At 64.2% G+C, this 20,471-nt stretch overlaps 2 protein-coding genes across 2 annotated transcripts in view; one reads left to right on the top strand and one right to left on the bottom strand.

Moving 5' to 3' along the window:
- LOC141738011 (filamin-C-like) overlaps positions 1-20,471 on the top strand; it is a 236,211-nt gene that overhangs the window by 131,523 nt on the left and 84,217 nt on the right. The window lies entirely within an intron of this gene.
- Positions 1-20,471, bottom strand: part of SND1 (staphylococcal nuclease and tudor domain containing 1) — a 145,615-nt gene that overhangs the window by 81,895 nt on the left and 43,249 nt on the right. The window contains exon 11 of the mRNA XM_074573113.1: positions 13,538-13,627. Within this exon, the coding sequence (XP_074429214.1) occupies positions 13,538-13,627 (90 nt within the window). The remainder of the gene's footprint in view (positions 1-13,537; positions 13,628-20,471) is intronic.

The following is a 20,471-nucleotide window of genomic DNA, read 5'->3' as shown; positions in this document are numbered from 1 at the left end:
CCAGGTTGCCCAGAGAAGCTGTGGCTGCCCCATCCCTGGAGGGCTTCAAGGCCAGGTTGGACGGGGCTTGGAGCAACCTGGGCTGGTGGGAGGTGTCCCTGCCCAGGGCAAGGGAGTTGGAACTAGATGGTCTTTAACATCCCTTCCCACCCAAACCAGTCTGTGATTCGGTGATTCGGTGATTTCCCCACCTCCCAGGGTGCTCCCGAGATAGAAAGTGCCATGAAAGCACCCACAGCACTCTGACCGAGCCCCTGGGCACAGGGACACCAGTACGGGATCGAAGGACCCAAACGGAACTCTGGGAGCCGGCTGCAAACCAGGAATTAAAACCTTCCCGTCATTAGCACCTCTGTCCCTCCCCTGCTAATTAATGCCCTGCAGCCCCTGGGGCAGAGCTGCCCCCGAAGAGTCCCCTCCACAGCTGCCCGCTGGGAGCGACGAAAGGCAGCAAACAGGCAGGAAAGGCAGCAAACAGGCAGGAAAGTCCACGTTTCGATTCCTGCTCCTCGGGTCCCAGCAAGAAAAGGGACATCCCTGCCGTGCCCACCGTCCCCAGCGCCCACCGGCAGCAGCTTCGTGCGCTGGCCCTGGGCAGAGAAGGGACGCACAGGGAGCGCGGCGCCATCCCAGCTCGCAGGGAGCAGGTTTCTCCCCCCGGCTCCGCTCCCGGGGGTACTTCGCAGCAGGTTTGCCCGGGAGGGTGGCCCAGCGCACGCAGCGGCGCCGCCGTTCCCCCACGCTTGTGCTTGGAGCGACAACTCTCACCTCGAGCGTGCTGTTTTCACCAGCAGAAAATCAACTCCCGAGAGTATCCGCAGACCCAGCTCGGGCACCCCCTGCACCTCCTGCACCCCCAGCCCCGGCTTGGGCATCCCCTGCACCTCCTGCACCCCCAGCCCCGGCTTGGGCACCTCTCGCACCCTGAGCCCCATTTTGGGCACCTTCTGCACCCCCTGCTCGGGCACCTCCTGAACCCTCAGCCCTGTTTTGGGCACCTCCTGCACCCCCAGCCGCAACTCAGGCACATCCTGCACCTCCAGCCCTGTCTTTGGCACCCCCAGCCCCGTCTCAGCCACCCCCTACACCCCCAGCCCCAGTTCAGGCACCTCCTGCACCCCCAGCCCCATCTTGGGCACTCTTGCACCCCCAGCCCCGGCTTGGGCACCCCCTGCACCTCCTGCACCCCCAGCCCCAGCTCAGGCACCTCCTGCACCTCCAGCCCTGTCTTTGGCACCCCCTGTACCCCCCGCACCCCCGGCCCCGTTTTGGGCACCTCCTGCACCCCCAGCCCCGGCTCGGCCACCTCCCGCAGCCGTACACCCAAGCCGGGGGAGCTGCTCGCCCCAGCCCAGGCCCCCCTGGCCGCTTTTAGCCGTGAGACCCCCACTCCCCCAGCCCAGAAGCATCAGGGGACACTGAGAGCAGCAGCGCCCAGCTCCGGGGCTCCGCTACGGGCTCCTGCAGCCGCCCCATGGAGCTGTGCCCCACGGAGCTGTGTCCATGGAGCTGCACCCCATGGAGCTGTGCCGTCCCCGCGCTGAGCCCGGCTTCACCCATCCGCCACCCGCCGGGACCCAAATCTGCTGGAAATCGCCCCAGGGCACCCCACCGCAGAGCCACCAGGGTCCCACACGGCTGGCTGTGAGCCAGGGTCCGGTGACACTGGGCACACGCACGCAAGCGGCCGTCGCTGCCACCCCATGGACCCGCAGCTCGGTCAGTATTTCGTGGGGGTATAAAAAGCAAAGCGGTTCCCGGGCGCAGAGAGCGCCGTGCCCAGCTCCCCGTGGCTGCCAGCACTGCTGAGGGGCCGGGAGGGCAGGGGGTGGCCATCCCCAGGGTGGGACACGGGGTGCCTGGCCGATCGGTGCCCGATCCCCCCATCCCTCCTGCACCCATGGGACCCGCGGCGGGCTCTCGCTGCCTCCCGGCGCCGGCCAGCATCGATCGCAGCCATCTATCGGCGGGTTTCCAAGGTCAGCTGCAGTCAGTGTGAATTAAATCACTCCGCCAGCTCTCTCCTCCCTGGAGGAGATCCAGCCCCGAGAAGAATGGCACTACAGAGACTCACATGCCTTTGTGCAGCCAACGCGCTCAATGTCACCCGTCCCGGCTCCCCCGCTGACACCCGGGGCTGCGTTGGACCTGCCAAGCCCCTCCTCGCCCATCACCGAGGTGTCCGGCACCCTGGCGTGGGGCAGGGGAAAGGGTGGCCGAGCCAGGGATGGCGAGCCGTGTCCCTGTCCCTGTCCCCACGAGCCCTGTGCCTCGCCACTGTCTCTCGTGCGAGGGAGGACACGGCCCCTGGGAAACGCAGGGCCACCGCTGCCAAAAACCCGCGCTCACACCCGCGGCAGGAGGAGGAGGAGGAGGAAGAGGAGGAGGAGGAACAGTGCCCAGGGCACCGTGCGCTGTATCCCCGGCACGTGGCGACTGGTACATAGTCCCCAGAGTGTGGTCACCAGCATGTGGTCTCTGTGATGTGGCCCTCAGCGTGTGGTCCCTGGCATACTGTCCCCAGTGCTTGGTCCCCAGGATGGGGGGACATTGTCCCCAGCATCATGGTCCCGATGATGTGGTCCCCAGCACATGGTCCCTGGCACACTGTCCCCAACATCATGGTCCCAACGATGTGGTCCCCAGCACGTGGTCCCCAGCACACGGTCCCTGGCACACTGTCCCCAACATCATGGTCCCAACAAAGTGGTCCCCACCACATGGTCGCAACAATGTGGTCCCCAGCACATGGCCCCTGGCACATTGTCCCCAGCATCACGGTCCTAACAATCTGGCCCCCAGCAGATGGTCTCCGGCATGTGGTCCCCACCATCGTGGTCCCAATGACGTGGTCCCCACTACATGGTCACTGGCACACTGTCCCGAGCATCATGGTTCCAATGATGTGGTCGCCAGCACGTGGCCCCTGGTGTGTGGTCCCCAGTGTCATGGTCCCAACAATGTGGTCCCCAGCACGTGATCACGAGCAAGCTGTGCCCAGCATGTGGTCCCTGGCACACTGTCCCCAGCACCACAGTCCTAATGATGCGGTCCCCAGCTCACGGTCTCTGGCATGTGGTCCCCACTATCATGGTCCCAACGATGTGGTCCCCAGCACATGGCCCCTGGCACATTGTCCCCAGCATCATGGTCCCAACGAGCTGGTCCCCAGCATCATGGTTCCAACAACATGGTCGCCAGCACATGGCCTCTGGCATGTGGTCCCCAGCATCATGGTCACAATGATGTTGTCCCCAGCATGTGGTCCCTGGCATGTTGTCCCTGGCACATTGTCCCCGGCATCACTGTCCTAATGATCTCGCCCGCAGCACACGGTCTCTGGCATGGGGTCCCCACCATCGTGGTCCCAACGATGTGGTCCCCAGCACACGTTCTCTGGCATGTGGTCCCCACCATCACAGTCCCAACGATGTGGTCCCCAGATGTGGTCCCTGGCTCGCAGGCGGGTCTTTGGGAGCATCCTCCCGGCCTCAGAGGCAGGAAAGGGGGGGACCAGCTCCCCTTCACGGCCCTGACACGGGGCACGAGCTCGCAGGGGAGGTAAAAATAGCCCCCGCGAGTTTGTGACGAAGAAGGGCTGGGAGATGCGCAGGCGTTTCAGACAGTAATTATAGCAGAGCAAGTCTGGTCTGCCACCCACCCCTGCCATATGCACCCACCCTGCGCCCGCCTGGCAGAGCCTGGCCCCCTCCTCCCTGCTGCGCCCCATGTCACCCCCCCCCCAGAGGGGACGGTCCCCTCCGAGCCCCCCTGGAGCAGGAAGGGATGCCACCGGCATGGCACGGAGCCCACCCCAGCCCCCTCCAACCTGCAGGCACCAAAATGCGGGTGATGCCCACGCAGCCCCGCACCCATCCTTGCCCCCACCTCTGCCCTGTTCCCCCCCCCCCACCCCCGGAGGGACGAGCCCCCTCGCCTCTGTGGGGACAGAGAGTGGCTCCAGGCTGGAGGGGACCTGCAGACCCCGGGGAGGGCACAGGCTCCCGCTGCAGCTCCAGCCTGGGGAGGGCACCCATGGCACCCCGCCGGGGGACGCTCCGCCGCGGGATGGTGCCCATCCCACTCATAACACAGCTGGAGGGAGCCGGGACGGTCCCACAGCCCCCATTTTGGTCTATTTTATTCCTCCTCTCCCCTCCCCGGGGACAAGACCGGGGGCAGCTGGGACGTGGCTGATGCCACCCAGGAATTAAACCCATTTGCAGCTCGGACGGCGCAGACCCGGCTGCTCTCATCCCCGTGGGGTGGGAAAGCGTCCTCGGCACCGACCCCCAGCGGGTCCCCCCTGCCCCACGGATGCTGACGTGGGGTCCCCGAGGGTCGAGCAGAGCTGCAGCCCCCCCCATCTCCACGGGAGGGGACGCGCCCGGGACGCACACGTCCTGCTCGCCCCAGCCTGGCACCCCCCTGGCGCCGCGGTGCGGGACACCACGGGGCAGTGCGGCAACGGCATCTGCGGCAAGCAAAGCAAGATATTCGTCTTTAAAATGAAGAAATGTCCACCCCACGGAGGAGGGGAGTCTGCTTTGCATTCAGACCCTCAAGCCTGAACTTCCAGGAGCCCAGCGACAAGTCCCCCCGTCACACCTGTGCAGCATCACCTCTGTGACGCCTGCATGGGGACAGATCAGAAGAAAACTGGAGAAAGCTGGGGAGGGACATTTTACAAGGGCATGTAGCGATAGGACACGGGGGAAGGGTTTTACACTGGAAGAGGGGAGATTGGGATGAGATCTTGGGAATAAATCCTTTGCTGTGAGGGGGGTGAGCCCCTGGGCCAGGTTGCCCAGAGAAGCTGTGGCTGCCCCATCCCTGGAGGGGTTCAAGGCCAGGTTGGACGGGGCTTGGAGCAACGTGGGCTGGTGGGAGGTGTCCCTGCCCAGGGCAGGGGGGTTGGAACTAGATGGTCTTTAACGTCCCTTTCCACCCAAACCACTCTGTGATTCTATGACTCTAAGAGCTCAAACAAAGCAGGGAGGGAGGACAGGGTCGGGCAGCGGGTCCTCCACGCCTGGATGCTCTGTGACCCCAGGAGCCGGGGCCGATCACTCGCTTGCAGCCCGACCCTTCCTCACCAGCACCACTCGGCAGGTCCTGAGCCACAACCAGAGCATCCCGAGGCTCGTCCCATCCGAACAGATCCCAGCGGGACCAACGCTTCCTCCGTGCCGTGGTGGGACACCAAAGAGATGCCACGTTTGGGGCCTCTCAGAGCGGCTGCGATGGCGAGCGGGGCTGCGAATCCCGGTGGGGTGAGGGGGCGCAGGCGCCTCTGCGGGGACAGCCGGACCCCTGGGGAAAGCTCCAGCATCACGTTTTCCCTCTGGACGGGGAGTTTCCTTCCCAAGGGCCGTGGCGCCGGTGTCACCACCCATCCCGCCGCAGGAAGGGTGCTTTGCTGGGAACGGCAAGCAGGAGCCTGCATAATTTGTGTTCAGCTTTGCCAAGCTCTTCCTTAACCCCCCTCCCCATCGCGGCCCCTCCGAGGAACGAGCCCGGGATGTGGGATAGGGGCTGCAAAGCGAGCGGAGCCTGCGGAGCCCCCCCGGCCGCTGCCGAAAGCGGAGCCCGCAGCAGCCGTGGGGGCTCCGCGCTCACTCCTCCCCGCCGGCCCCGGCAGCAGCGGGGGCCACCGAGCCCCGAGCGGCCGAGCCGAGCCACGCCAGCAGCCCCAGGCTGGGACTGACCTTGCCGGGACCTTTTTCTGCCAGAAAATGTGAAAAACTCAGGGCTGCAGCCTGGCAATGGAAGCGGCCGGCAGAGCCATCCGAGGAAGCGTCGGGAGGAGGAAAAATAGATGCGCGGGGAGGAAACAACCCTGAATTTCTGGTCATTACACCGGGAACAATCCCGTTTTTGCTCTCTTCACCCTCCCCTGCTGTCAGGGAGCCATTTCAGGCCGCTGCAGTGCCTGGAGCTGACTTCTCCCCTCCCGCTCGCATCTGCACGCGCTGCTTATTCCAAGCGGAACGCAGGCGGGAGAAGATCCCTCCCCAGTTCGGCACTGGGGGAGCAGCCGCTTCTCCAGAAGAGCAAAATCCTCCCCAAATTCACACATGCTGTCCCCATCCCTCCCGGCTGTGCCGGGATGCTGAAAGTGGGACCTGCCAAAAACCTCCCCAACTGCACCCTGACCAGCTGCCACCGTGCCGTGCCGTGCCGTGCCGTGCCGTGCCGTGCCGTGCCACCAGCTCTCCCGAGTTTGCAGGCTGCCAGTAACACGCGGCAAAAATCGCCCATCGGTGTAAAAACACGCAGAAGGCGGCAAAAACCTGCAAAAGGCTGCAAAAATCTGCCAAACTCTGCAAAAGCCTTCCCTCCTCCGGGGAGAGGGAGGATGTTCCAGGGGAAAATGTTTTCCCCGCGGCCAAACCCCATCCCTTGTTTTTCCCAGCCGGATCTCCGGTCCGCCGGCGGTGCTGGCACCAGGAATGCTGCTTTGGGTAACCCCAAAAGGAGCATCCCGGGGAGCATCCGACCAGACACAGGCGGATGCTCCGGAAAACAGCAGGAAACCCCCCGGCTGCTGTTTTCCAGGCGGGCTGGGCTGGCGCTCGCCGGCTCTGGCGGTGTTCTCAGCTCGCTGCCAGCCCCCCGGCCCCGAGCTGCATCGCCAACGGATCCCCGGGCATTGAACATAAGCTGCAGCTTTGCAGATAAAGCGGCGCAGGGACGGAGGGCGAGGGCAAGGCCACCCTCGGCCCTGGGAGCAGGGAAGAGGAGGCACGGCCACAGTTCGGACACGTTCCTCCTCCCGTCCCTCGGCGTCAGGCTCCAGTTATCGACCTCCCCATCGATCCGGGCACGATCCCACCCCAATGCCAATCCAGGGGCTGGCTATGGCAAACGCCAGGGATGCCGGGCATCACCGGTCCTTGTGACAATCCAGGGACTGGCTATGGCACACACTGGGGACACTGGGCATCGCTGGTCCTCGTGCCAATCCAGGGGCTGGCTATGGCACACGCCAGGGATGCCGGGCATCACCAGTCCTCGTGCCAATCCAGGGGCTGGCTATGGCACATGCCAGGGATGCCGGACATCACCAGTCCTCGTGCCAATCCAGGGGCTGGCTACGGCACACACTGGGGACACCGGGCACCGCTGGTCCTTGTGCCGTGGGAGCACCACGTCCCTCTTCACCGGGACCTCTGGGTCTCCCCCGAACTCACAGCCCCCAGAGTTCGGCGGCACCAAACGCCGGCACCTTATGGAGGGGATGGGTGCGGAGGTGCCCGGGACGTGAGGACCCTGGTGCGTGGCAGAGACCCACATCTGTGGGGCAGCAGCCCCACGGGCACCCCGGGGAAAGCCGTCCCTCCGCCCGCTGCCCCCCCGCCAGCTGCCGAGCAAGGGACCGCATCGCTTCCGCGCCCGGGGAATATTTTTCCCTGAGTTATCTCGTGCCATCTCCCTCCATGCGAGTGATTAATCCTCCCCAGCTAATTAGAGGAAAGGGCCAAGAGCGCCCATTTAGACTCAATTCAATTGCCTGCACGATGGCATAATTAAAAAAACCTGCTTAACGGCGGTGCATGCCCAGCGCCGAAATCGATGGGCAGCGGCTGTGCGGGGGGAACCGTCCCTGCCCCGACCAGAGATTTATTCCACCGCCGGAGACAAATCCATACCGGGGCACAGCAGCCCAACGCCGGCGGCCACGGCAGCCGGCTCATCCCATGCCACTGGGCAAATTCCACCGCGCCGGGTCATTCCACGGCTGCCGGGACAGCGCAGGTCCCTCGCGGGAGCCGCGGTGGCTCTGGCAGCGGGCACATGCTGCGGCGGCACAGGGAGCCGGCACCGGCACGGCGAAAACCGGCAAAAGAGTCAAAGGAAAACCAAATCAGGCCTGTTAAAGGGAGAAGCAACGCACCGTAAAAATCGCAGCTTTAGAAACTTGACGCTGCTTTGATGGAAGGGCGAGAGGGAAAATAGATTATATTCCATCTCTCTCCGGCGCCCTGGGAATTCCGATGCGGTTCCCGCAGCCCGGCTCCTCTCCCAACATGAGAAGCGCCACACGAGCCGAAAGCGAAGGGGCTGCCGCGGGGTTATTTCTCCCTCTTCTCCCCTCGGTGCTTTCTCCAGAAGGAGGACAGAGGGAATTATTTCTGGAAAGGATCGCAGCCGTTTATTTCTCCCGCGGGGGCCGGGGGGAAGCCATGCTCCGGCGGGCAGCTCTGTGCCGCAGCATGTTATGGGGATGCAGCGTTCCTGCCGCGGGGCTGGAGAGCCGGGAACGGGGTGAGCAGCCAGGGAAGGAGGCAGAAAAGGAGGTGGAAAATGGGAGAAATGGGGCCAGGCTGGGTTTCAGGCTCTGCCAACCATGAACCGGGGTTCATGGAAGTAAGTGGCTGGAGCTGGAAAGTCCTTAGGGACGGCAGGATGGATGGACAGGAGGTGGGACATGCCATCCGGCACCGCAGCCGTCCCCAGGTCCCCAAGCCCCTGCTCCCCTCAAATGCCCGCAAACACCCCCAAAATCAGCGGCGGCAAAGCCCATCCCACTGCCCCCAGCTCGCGCTGCCCACCCAGAGCCGGGGTCGGGCACGGTGCCACGGTGAGGGGTCCCCGGCCAGGCACGGCAATGGGAGGGACGTCCCGCCGGAGACGCCGCGCAGCCAGGAGTGTGGCACACCCGGACAGCAAAACACGGCAGCAAGATCTATTCGTTCCCAATTCATTTCGTTAATTGGCTGGAGCTGGGAGGGGCGGCGACGACCACCAAACCGGAGAGGGGATCGTGGGATCCCATCGTGCCAGGATGGTGCTTTTGAGGTGTCTGACCCCAAACGCGGGCCCTGCTGCCTTCACAGCACCCTGCCCGCACCGGACGGCACGTTGCCTGCACCGGAGGGCACCCTGTCCGCACTGAATGGCACCTGTCTGCACCAGATGGCACCCTGCCGGCACCGGAGGGCACATTGCCCACACCGGACGGCACCCTGCCCACACTGGATGGCACGCTGCCCGCACTGGATGGCACCCCGCCGTCACCGGATGGCACGCTGCCTGCGGCACCGCCGGAGCACAGGCACCGGGAGGCACCAGGACGAGGAGAGAAGGGCAGCTGAGGACACATCTCTCTGCAGCCCAAGGACTTTTGTCCTTGCTGGCAAAACGCATCCCACCCCATGCCGGGACCGGAGCAGCCGGGGCTGGGCAGGGGCTGCCCTCCTCCCGTTGATGGCCGAGCCCCGGCCACCCGGCCCAGGGCAGCTGGGGCTGCTGACACCCCCGGAGCCCGTGCACCAGCAGCTCCCAGCTCACACTCAGCGTCTTGCACACGCGTGTGCAAAGCCTTGCAGGTCCCTGCCCGAGAGGGGTGGCTTGTTCCAACCCCGTGTCATGTCCGGGGACCAAAGCAAACCTGCTCCGGGATGGCAAAGGGACCGCGCTACCCCATGGCGGGCAGGGGACAGCTATGGGGGTGTGAGCGGTCACCCTGGCGGAGGGTGGCCGGGCTGCCGGCAGCAGGTCCCGCTTCCCTTGGGATGGGGTGGGATGGGGTGGGGTGGGACGGGGTGGGATGTGGGGGGGTACATCCAGCTCCGCAATTCCTAAAGTGCAGCTCCCTCTAGTGTCACACCAGCCCTCCAGAGCTGCCACCGTGCACCCAGGAGGCAAGGTCACCGCGGTGCAAGGACAACACCCAGCAGGAGGGTCCCCAGGGTGCAGGGACAGCAGCCCTGAGGAGGATGCCCACCATGCAGGGAGAGCACCCATGAGGCAAGGTCACCGCTGTGCAAAGACTTCCCTCACAAGGAGGGTCCCCAGGGTGGAAGGACATTACCCACGAGGCAAGGACATCATCGTTGTGCAAGTCCCTCACCCATGAGGACAGTCCCCAGGGCATAGGGACATCACCCACAAGGAGGGTCCCCAGGGTGCAGGGACATCACCCATGCGGCAAGGACATCACCACTGTGCAGGGACATCACCCACGAGGAGGGTCCCCATGATGCAGGGACAGCATCCACGAGGCAAGGTCACCGCTGTGCAGGGACATCACCCATGAGGAGGGTCCCCAGGGTGGAAGGACATCACCCATGAGGAGGGTCCCCATGGTGCAGGGACACCACCCACAAGGCAAGGACATCACCACTGCGCAAGGACATCACCCACAAGGAGGGTCCCCAGAGTGGAAGGACATCACCCATGAGGAGAGTCCCCACGACACCGGGACATCACCCACGAGGAGGGTCCCCGCGGCGCCGGGACAAGCCCCGTGCCAGGCAGGCAGCGCCGGGAGCAGGCAGGGGACACGGCAGGGCCGAGCCGCGCAGACACGCGATGCTTGCGGCCGAGGAAGCAGCTGATGAAGCACCGGCAGCGAAACCAGAAACTCACCCTGGCCTAATTATTCCTAATATTCAATTCATCAATCTTGAAGGGGATGATCGCGCTCCGCCGCAGCGGCTGCCAGCGGCGATCCCTCCCGGGGCTTGTCACGCCGTCCGGCCATGCCAGCTCTTCCCAGGCAGAGGAAAGGCAGGAGGTGGCTCCGAGCCGGGCAGGGGAGCCCCAAACCCAGGGGACAGGCTGGGGTGGGCACTGGGTCCCCAAATCCAGGCTCCTCGGGGACACGGCAGCACCCATCACCCATCTCCGCACGCGGGAGAGGGGAGGAGAAGGGACCAGAAGGTGCTTGGGCGGTGGGGCAGCAGCTCAAGGGACCACCGGTGCCCACGGGGACGCCAAGGGTGAGGCCGGAGCGGTGGGCGCCGCTCTGCCTGCCCAAGGGTCCTGGAGATCCAGATCTCCCAAGGATCCAGGAGATCCGTCGGCCCCGGGGCTCTGCAGGAAGGGACACCCTCCGGAGGGTGGCAGGGCTCCCCAAAATAGGCAGGGGTCCCCGGGTCAGGCAGGGCTCCCAAAACAGGCAGGGCTCCCCAAAATGAGCAGGGGACCCCCGGAACATGCTGGGGTCCCCAGGGCGGGCAGGGGTCCCTGGGGCAGGCAAGGCACCCCGGGGCGGTCAGGGCACCCAAAACTAGCAGGGGTCCCTGGGCCAGACAGAGCTCCCCAAAACAGGCAGGGGGTCCCCAAAACAGACAGGGCACTCCGGGTCCCCAAAACAAGCAGGGGTCCCCAGGGCAGGCGGGGGTCCCTAAAATGGGCATGGGTGCCCAGAATGGGCACAGCACCCCGGGGCAGGCAGGGGTCCCTGGGGCAGGCAGGGATCCCCAGAATGGGCAGGGGTCCCCGGCGCAGGCAGGGCAACCCCGGGGTGGGCATGGGTCCCAAGGACAGCCAGGGCTCCCCAAAACAGGCAGGGCTCCCCAAAACAGGCAGGGACCCCTGCAGCAGGCAGGGGTTCCCAGGACAGGCAGGGGTTCCCAAAACAGGCAGGGCACCCCAAAATAGGCAGGGCCCCCCAGGTCAGGCAGGGCTCCCTGAGGCAGGCAGGGGTCCCCAAAATGGACACGGGCACCCCAAGACAGGCAGGGACCCCCAAAACAGGTAGGGCACCCAGGGGCAGGCAGGGGTCCCCAGAACGAGCAGAGGTCCCCAAAACGGGCCAGGGTCCCTAAAACAGGCAGGGGTCCCCAGGGCAAGCGGGGGTCCCTAAAACAGGCAGAGGTCCCCAAAATGGGCAGGGCTCCCCGGGGCAGGCAGGGCTCCCCAAGGCACCGCTGCAAACACAGCCGGAGCCGGAGCCGTGCCGGTGCCGCCGGCAGCGCTGCGCGTCGGTGCCAGCCCACCCCGTTTGATCTCCCCGCGAGCAGACAGCTCTCCGAAGTCGCTAGCTCCCCGCCGGGGTGGGCTTTAAAAGTATATTAAAAAAAGGGGTGGGAAAAGAGGGATTTTGCCGCAAAGATTGATGCTGACAGCGAGCCGCGAGAAGGCAAGGGCGAGCCACCCCGTGCAAGGCTGTCATTTCAAATCAGGACGCGCCGCCAAACCTCCAGGGACTGTTTTGATCATTAACGGAAAGGATTTTTTCATCGCTTTCCTCAATCAAATTAATCTGAAGTGAAAAACGTGGAGCTGACAAAGGAAATATTTATAAAGCAAACGAGGCAACATCAAAGGCAAGCGGGCGCCCGGCTCCCAAGGCTACCGAAACGGCGAAGGCAGGAGCCCGGCGCGCGCCGCAAGGTTACGGCGAGCTTTAAAGACGGAGGCGGGCGGCACTCGCAGCCTGATGGCTTTTGGCTCCTGTTTCTGGGGGTCACCGGCTCCTGAGTGGCCACTTTGGGCTCGGGGAGGGTGGCAGCCGGCTCCTGTCCCCGCTCCCCTCCTCCTGCTGCCGACTGCCATCCCGCGGCTCCCGCCCGTCCCTCCGATGGGCTCATGGACGCCCCACACCACAGCACGGTGCTGGGAGGCCCAGGAGGAAGGCAGGACCCTCATCCTCCTCCCCGGCATGGTGACCCATGCCACCCGGATGCGGTGATGGGGACACAGGGGACGCAGAGAGCAGCCACCGGCCTCGGGGACGGTTGGTGACACGGGGACGGGTCCCCCCAGCACCTCGGGGCTGGGGACGGGGGGGCGCAGGACGGGTGCAGGCAGCACCCGGGGGCTCTGGCGGGGCTGGCCCCGTCCCCAGCCGCGGTGGGGACTCGGTGACCGGAGCCGGTGGCTTCGGACAGGCGTTGCCCTCGGCTCCTACCCGCCAACGTGAACGCAAGCAGGTTTGGGGAGAAAAAAAGGCGGTTTTGAGCAACAGCCAAGCATGGTGGGGTGGGAGAGAGCCAAGCCCACCCTGCCGCACCGCAGAGCGACGGCGGCTGGAGGAAAACTGGCACCGGTGACCCCCGGGGTGGCCGGCAGCGCTCGGACACAGCAGCCCAGCACGGGGCCAGGCCCCTCCCAGTAAGGACTGGGTTTCCATTTCAGAGACCGGAGCTCCCTTCACAATTCCCAGCAACGTCCCCGCAGCCGCTTTTGACTACGACAAGTGACAGACTTCCCATTAGAAAAGTCTCGCAAGCTGCAATTTTTTTTTCCTCTTTTTTTTTTGGTTTTTTTTGTTGGGTTTTTTTTTGTGTGTGTGTTTTTTTGTCGTGGTTTTTTTTTTTTTTAATATATAAACAGGGCTCCGGAATGGAAAGATGCAATTAGGCATGGAAATAGTCCTCAATGAGCAGCAGCGAGTCAGCCTCGCTATGAAGGAAATTGATTTTATTTGACCATTTTACGAGCGTTTGAAAATTGCATCCTGAGCATGTGCTTCGGTAGTTAAGTGCACATTATATTCTTCATTCCCCTGAATTGCTTTAAACCAGCCTAGAAAAATATGCCGGGGAAACAAAGGGAAATATGAGGCGAGGCAGGTACAGAGCGCTGCTGGGAAATGGGTGCAGCAGTCGGGGAGGGGGGGGGCGGCCAGCTCAAAGGATGCTCCAGATTTGGGTGCACCCCCCCACCCCCACCCCCAATTCCTCCGGCTCATCCCTAAGGACCGATGTGGCACCACCGGCAGCGCCAGCTCCTGGCCCCTCGTTAGCACCCGGCCCCTCATTAGCACCCAGCCCCTCGTCACCCGCCCCCGTCCCCTCCGTACCTTCTTCCCGATGAGCTTCTTGCGCAGGAACTCCCGGGCCTCGAACATGTAGGGAATGTCGTAGAGGGGCCTCAGCTTCCTGTTCTTGTCCTGCAGCGCGGGCAGAGAACGGGGCACAGGTCAGGGGACCCCCCGAAACCACCGCTCCCCGGGAGGAGACACCCCAAACCTGCACCCAGAGCCCCCCCCGGCCCGCTTCCATGGGTGCCCTCTGGCTCCTGCACCCCGCGGTGGGCTCCCCAAGCATCGCCGCAGCCCCGGGGTGACACGAGCATCCTCCCACCCGTGCCATCGGTCACCTCGCGGTGCCAGGCTGAGCATCCCCTCCGAGCTTCAGCGGCAGCTCCGTAAGGGGAAGGGATGGAATTTTAGGGGGGTGGGGGGGTGGCCAGGGTCCCCCCTCAAGGAGCCAGGCAGCCCAGCAGCGGAGCCCGCAGCCCCGCGGGCGCTGCCCGGGGATCGCTGCTGCCGGAGGGGAGCACCAAAGGTCTCGGATCCCCAAAACGCCGGGCACAGCACCCCCTCCCCGCGCCCACCCTCCCAACCCCCCGGGAGGGGAACACCGAGCCCAAAAAGCTCTGGAATGAGGCGAGCTACGCGAGCTGGGTACACGGCTGCCGCTCACGCAGCCTCCTGCGCTACTTGTTCGTTAGACAGGCTCGTTATCGGCCAGCGATTAACAGCATTTGCGGGATGAAACGCCCAGGAAAGGGAACCGGAGGGCATCTGGCCGCTCGCTGCCCATCGGCTGCTCGGGGCCTCTCGCGGGCAATAAAATCCCTTCAAAGGGTGAGCAAAAAGGGGAGTTTTCCAGCGGGAATGGCAGCGGGGATCTGGGAAGGACGCGGGGGCAGGAAGGGGCCTGGGAAGGGCTCGAACCGCATCGCGCTGCACCCGCACGAGCTCCGCGGCAGGTCTCGTGGAGCAGTGAGCCTGGTGAGCTACATAAACAACATATCGGATGTACAAGATAAGCCACACAGGGCACGGGGTGCTGCTCGCCCTCCGTGGGCCACCCCCGGCCCCCCACAGCATCCCGACAGGCTCCGTGGCACAGCACGGCAGAGCATCACCCGACGGCACAGCAGGGCTCCATTCGAGCCACAGAAGAGCCGGGGTGGGGACTGAGCTGCCACCAAGGCTGTCAATGTCCCTCCCCGGAGTGCCGGGGAGGGGGCCAGGAACACTGTCCCCAACCCCTGGCTTTCCCTGGGGGGTCCCTCCTGCCTGGTCACCCTCCCCAAGAGTGACCAAGAGCACGGGGCAGGCGCGCAGCAGCGTCCCCGGTCACCCTCCCCGCGACGAGGTTTTGGGGACTGAACAATTCCCAGGCCAGAGACGGTGTTTTCGGAGCCACCACCCTCAAAGGGGTTTGTGTCCCTCCCCTGAACTCTGCAACCACCACCCCTGGGCACAGCACACGGTGTGATGGTACCCCAGACCCGGCTTTGAAAGCTGTGCCAAGGGGCTGCCGCTCCTTGGCACCATCCCTGGAGGGAGCGACGCGGCTTTCCCTGGCAGATCCTGCTGCGCTGGACTGGGGACACACTTTGTGGTCGGCTGCACTGGCACCGTTACGGTTATGGTGCGAAGGGAAGAAGGAGGGAGGAGAAGCCAACCCAGCCCAACCCAACCCAACTCAACCCAACTCAACTCAACTCAACCCAACCCAACCCAACTCAACTCAACTCAACTCAACCCAACCCAACTCAACCCAACTCAACCCAACCCAACCCAACCCAACCCAACTCAACCCAACTCAACTCAACCCAACCCCACCCAACCCAACCCAACTCAACCCAACCCAACTCAACTCAATCCAACCCCATCCAACCCAACCCAACCCAACCCAACCCAACTCAACTCAAGTCAACTCAACCCAACCCAACCCAACTCAACTCAAGTCAACTCAACCCAACCCAGCCCAATCCTGGGAGCTCCCTAGCTCACACCGATGGAGGACAGCCCTTGGCACATCACTCAGCTCGCCGTCACAGTGTCGTGAGGCACAGCCCCCTGCACACCCTGCTGAGCCAGGGAGGAACACACTGAAAAGAGGGAGATAAGGCAAAAGCAGCAGGAAATGAAGGAGAGGAATCAGATGGGAGAGGGAGCAAGTGGACAAAGGCACGCCGGCACTCGCGATCCACGTTCTTCCATAATGAATGAGGCTTTGATAGAGTTTATTGTCCCCAACGCCATTCCCAGGCTGCTCCTTGGAGCCGCTCCCTCCTCCACCCACATCACCGCAGCCCCTGCCAGCACTGGTGATGGGAACAGGCCAGATTCTGTGGGGACATCCCCACCCACAGCAATGACCGGGTGCTGCACCCAGCGCCAAACCCATCCTTGGAGGAGGTTCCTGCTCATGCAATGGCTGAAAACCCCTTTGCCGGCAGGACGAGGGCAGGTCCCGAGCCTGGCAGGGTGCGGGATCAGTGGAGATGGGATTTCATCTGGAAAGGAGCTTTTATACTCGCCGGGGGTCAGCCCGATATCACTCGTGGCACAGAAAAGCTTCCTGGCACCTCATGACGAGGTTTGACGAGGCTGGCGTGGAGCTGTGGCGGGCAGCGCGGGATGCAGTGCCAGCTAGGCGGCCCCGAAGCCCGTTTTCCACCAGGGAGAGAGCTTTCTCCTCGCCCCATATAAAATAAAGCGCACGGGGACAGCACGGCTGGCGGGTGGCTGGAGGGAAGCCCCGGCACAGGGGCTCTGGGACGGTGCTGCCGTAAGAAAGGCTGGGGCTGGCTCCCCGGCTGCGCCTCGGCACGCTGCAGGACGATGCATTATTCACGCTGCTCCCCTCCCCGGTGAGGTGCGTGGGGACGGAGGCGTCTCCATTATTCAGCTGGTGCCAGAAAAATTCCCGGCCCCGCGCCAGAGCTGGAGTCGAGCCGCGTGATAAATCCTGCGGCGCCAGGAGGGGGGTCTGAGTGGAGCTGGGGGGGAGGAGGGGGAAAGGCTGCCTGCTCCTCCTGGGGCATCCCCCCTGGGGCAGCCCCCCATGGACCAAGGGCATCCCCCTGGGTCAGTCCCTTCATGGACCAGGGGCATCCTCCCATGGGGCATCTCCCCCTGGACCAGGGGCATCCCCCCCAGGGCATCGCCCCATGGAGCAACCCCCCCTGGACCAGGGGCATCCTCCCCATGGCATCCCCCTAAGGACCGGGGGCATCCCCCCTGCAGCATCCCGCCATGGTCCAGGGGTGTCCTCCCATGGGGCATCTCCCCCTGGACTAGGGTCATCCTCCCCATGGCATCCCCCATGGACTGGGGTCATATCCTCTGGAGCATGCCCCCATGGGGCATCCCCCTATGGACCGGGGGCATCCCCCCTGCTGCATCCCCCCATGGGTCCCATGGGGCATCTTCCCCTGGACCACGGACATCCCCCGCAGGGCATCCCCCCCGGACCATTGGCATCCTCCCATGGGGCATCTTCCCCTGGACCATGGGCATCTCCCCTGGGGCATCCCCCCACGGACCGGGGGCGTCCCCCCATGGGTGTCCCCCGAGATCTCCACAGCAGCACCCACGGACCTGTCCCTGTTGCCTTGTGGCAGGGCCCCCCCCGGCCGCGCGGAGCCGGCGGAGCAGGGCTGCCCAACTCCTCGTTTCACAGCCCAGTGCTGCGAAGCGGTGCCGGACCGTCACGGCCGTCACCTCGCTGGAAAATCACCGCGCGCAGAGACGGAGAATTCAGCCAAAGGGCTGAGACACGGGGCGGGCTCAGCCCTCCGACGCGCGGATGCTCCCTGCCTCGCTCCGCTCCAGCCCCCGGGGCTGGCAGGGCCTCAACTGGCCCGGTGGCGACGAGGGCCAGCGTGCCGTCACAGCTACCAGCTGTACACTGGCAGAGAGGAGCACGTGGAAGCTGCCACCAACCGTGCCACCCTTCCCAACCACATTCGAAGCGATGGGGAGCACAACGCCAGCATGCCTTTCCCGACTGCCAGCCCCTGCTCCCTGCTGGGAGAGCCCCCCCAAAGCCCCGGAGAGCCCCCAGAATAAGCGCTTGCGCTCAAAGGCTCGCCTTCGCAGCCCAGCCGCGGTGGGACCTGACGGGACGCGGGTGACGAGTCTCTCCCAACCTCGACAAGGTCACGGCGAAGCTTCAAGATAAATAACGCCGCCTGTGCTCCTGTCTGCTGCTCTACACAGCCAAAGCCCTGTGCAAACAGTAATTAATCCTCACTAACAAACTCCAAATTTATTGCTTGTTTAAGTGTCTATCTGGCACAGGCTGTTAAATCCCTAATCCCATCCCGCCCCGCGCTGGAGCACGGGAAAGGGGATGGCGGGAGCGAGCAGCAAAGCCCTGGGTGGCCCCAGCATCACCCGGCCCACAGTGCAGTGCCGGGGACCCGGGTGCCAGCGGCGACCACATCGGCGGAGCAGCGACCAGAGAGCGGCCGGGCAGCCTGTGCATGAGCAGGGAGCAGGAGCTGCTCACAAAGATGCCCAGGCTTTGCTTTCACAGCTCCCACGGGATGTACCCGCCATCCCACCCGGCACGGGGCTGGCACGGTGCAGCTTTGGGTCCCTGCATGGGGCTGGAACGGTGAAGCCATGGATTCTGGCACGGGTCTGGCATGGTGCCGCCTGGGATCCTGGCACAGCACTGGGGCAGTGCAGCCGTGGATTCTGGCACGGTGCAGCCGTGGGTACCAGCACGGTGCTGGCGTGGTGCAGCCATGAGTCCTGGCACAGCACCAGTGTGATGCAACCATGGGTCCCCGCATGGCACTGGCATGGTGCAGCCATGGGTCCTGGCACAGCATTGGTGCAGTGTGGCCATGGGTCCCGGCATGGGGCTGCTGTGGTGCAGCTGTGGGTCCCGGCACAGGGCTGGGGCCACATGGCCATGGGTCCTGGCACGGTGCTGGCGTGGGTCCCAGCACACACTGGTGTGCTGCAGCCGTAGCTCCCAGCACAGTGCTGGCACGGTGCAGCTGTGGGTGCCGGCATGGCGCTGGTGCAGCTGTGGGCCCCGGCATGGTACTGGCACAATGCAGGCATGGGCCCTGGCACGGGGCTGGCGCGGTGCAGCCGTGGGTCCTGGCACAGCATTGGTGCGGTGCAGCCGTGGGTCCTGGCACGGCGCTGGCACGGCCCTGGTGCTCTGGAGGGGCTCCTCTGCCCGGCGCAGGCAGGATTCTCCCGGCCGGTGCGAGCCCCCGCAGCTGCACTAAGGCGAGGGGGGGACACGCCTGCCCTGGGAGCAGCCTTTGAGCGCTCAAAGCCTCTTCCGCGCGCGGTGGCGGCGGCGGCCGCTCTCCTCGGCGTGGCACAACAGCAAACGTTTGCCTTAAAAAAAACCCAGCAGCAACCTCGGAGCATCTCATGGGTCGGCAGCCACGTGGGACCACCACCCACCAAAAAGGGGACCCCACCGCTGGCGCAGCCGCCCCTCCCCGTGCCATGCCGTGCCATGCCGGGACCCCCGGAGAGGTGGGGGCTGAGTCCTCGCCGAGGCCACCGCGTCGTGACGCTGATGAAAAATGCAAAGCCTCCTGTAATTCCCAGCGCAAGTAAAAGGCGCTGGGCTGTGCCAGGAGTCGGATAATAGAAACGTTTAAGTGGCCAATACATATCGCCCGTAACCGCGGCCCTGTCAGCCACCATTAAATACCGTTTTGCCGGCCTGTAAAAATGATATTTCATAGCGGAGGGGGAAGTGGCCCCGCGGATCGTTCTGGGAAGCCGTTCAAGAATTTGGACACACGTTTGAGGTTTTGCAAATAAACATTAAAAATCAATATAACAGCAAGGATGTTAACTAAATTCTACGACCGTCAAACATCCAGCAATTAGAGACGCCCAGAAGGATATGGCTTTTTTTTTTTTTTTTTTAAAGCTGCTTTTCAAGCCAAGAGCTCGAACCGCTGCAGCATCCCCCTGTGCCGCCTTCCCGGATGCGGCATTTAATAGGGAAGCGACATCCTCGGACATCCCGGCAGGCGGGACGGGGGAGAGGGATGGCACAGCTCCGCCGACGCCGAAACGCCGGCCCCGGCTTCCCCCGGCTGCCGGGGAAGAGTCATCATCCACCAGCCATTCAAAAAATAATTAAGAAAAAATCAAAACCCAAGCCCGTTAGCCTCATTCAATTAAAGGTGTGCAGCGAGGAAGTTGGGTCATTAGCGAGAAAGTCGACGTGGGGCTTCATCTCCGCCGAGATGCCGGAGGAGGGGAGGGGGAAGATGCTTCTCCCCCCGACCCCCCCACCCCGGGGGATGCGGAGACGGGGATTTCAATCCCAAAATCAACGGGAACGTGCGGCTTCCTCGCAGGCTGCCGGCAGACCCCGGGGAAAGAAGCCGTTTTTTGGTTTAAAATGAAAGACGGAGCATCTCGAACGCGGGTGCTGACCCCGGGGCCGGCGCTGGCTGCGCCCCCCCCCAACCTCCCTCCTCCTTAACTAACCCCCGCGTGGCATTAACCACCTAACGGGCCGAGTGAGTTACAGCTCTCCTGTCAAATTAACATCATTACGCCGTACAGTAGCCAATTAAAGCCTATTTTCAGGAAAGCAGCAGCCCGCATCTGCCGTGAAGGATTGCATCCTGCCATCGGGGCGGGGGGGGGGTTAAACACCGAGTGCCCCCCGTTCCCTGCGGCCAGGGGTCTCGCTGCCAGCCCCTGGCCCCCCTCCCAGGGGCAGGGGATGGGGACGACGATGGATGCGGGTGCAAATGCTGGAAACGCTCCGAGACCCTGGCCAAGACGCAGCCCGGGGTGCCGGCGGCACTTCAAAACACCCCACCAGTGCCAAAGTGCTGGCAGAGCTGGGGGGAACAGCCTGGACCCCCCCGGGGATGAGCCAAGGGGTCCCAGCTCCGCATACGCAGGATTTGGGGGTTCCAAGGATGCCGGCACAGGATGCTGCGGGGGCCAGCACTCATGGTGCGACCCCCGAAGAGCCGAGGGG

This window comes from Larus michahellis, chromosome 1 (assembly GCF_964199755.1).
Source record: "Larus michahellis chromosome 1, bLarMic1.1, whole genome shotgun sequence".
Lineage (NCBI taxonomy): Eukaryota > Metazoa > Chordata > Aves > Charadriiformes > Laridae > Larus > Larus michahellis.
Note: the sequence above shows the minus strand (reverse complement) of the source record. Positions and strands in the feature narration are given on the sequence as shown.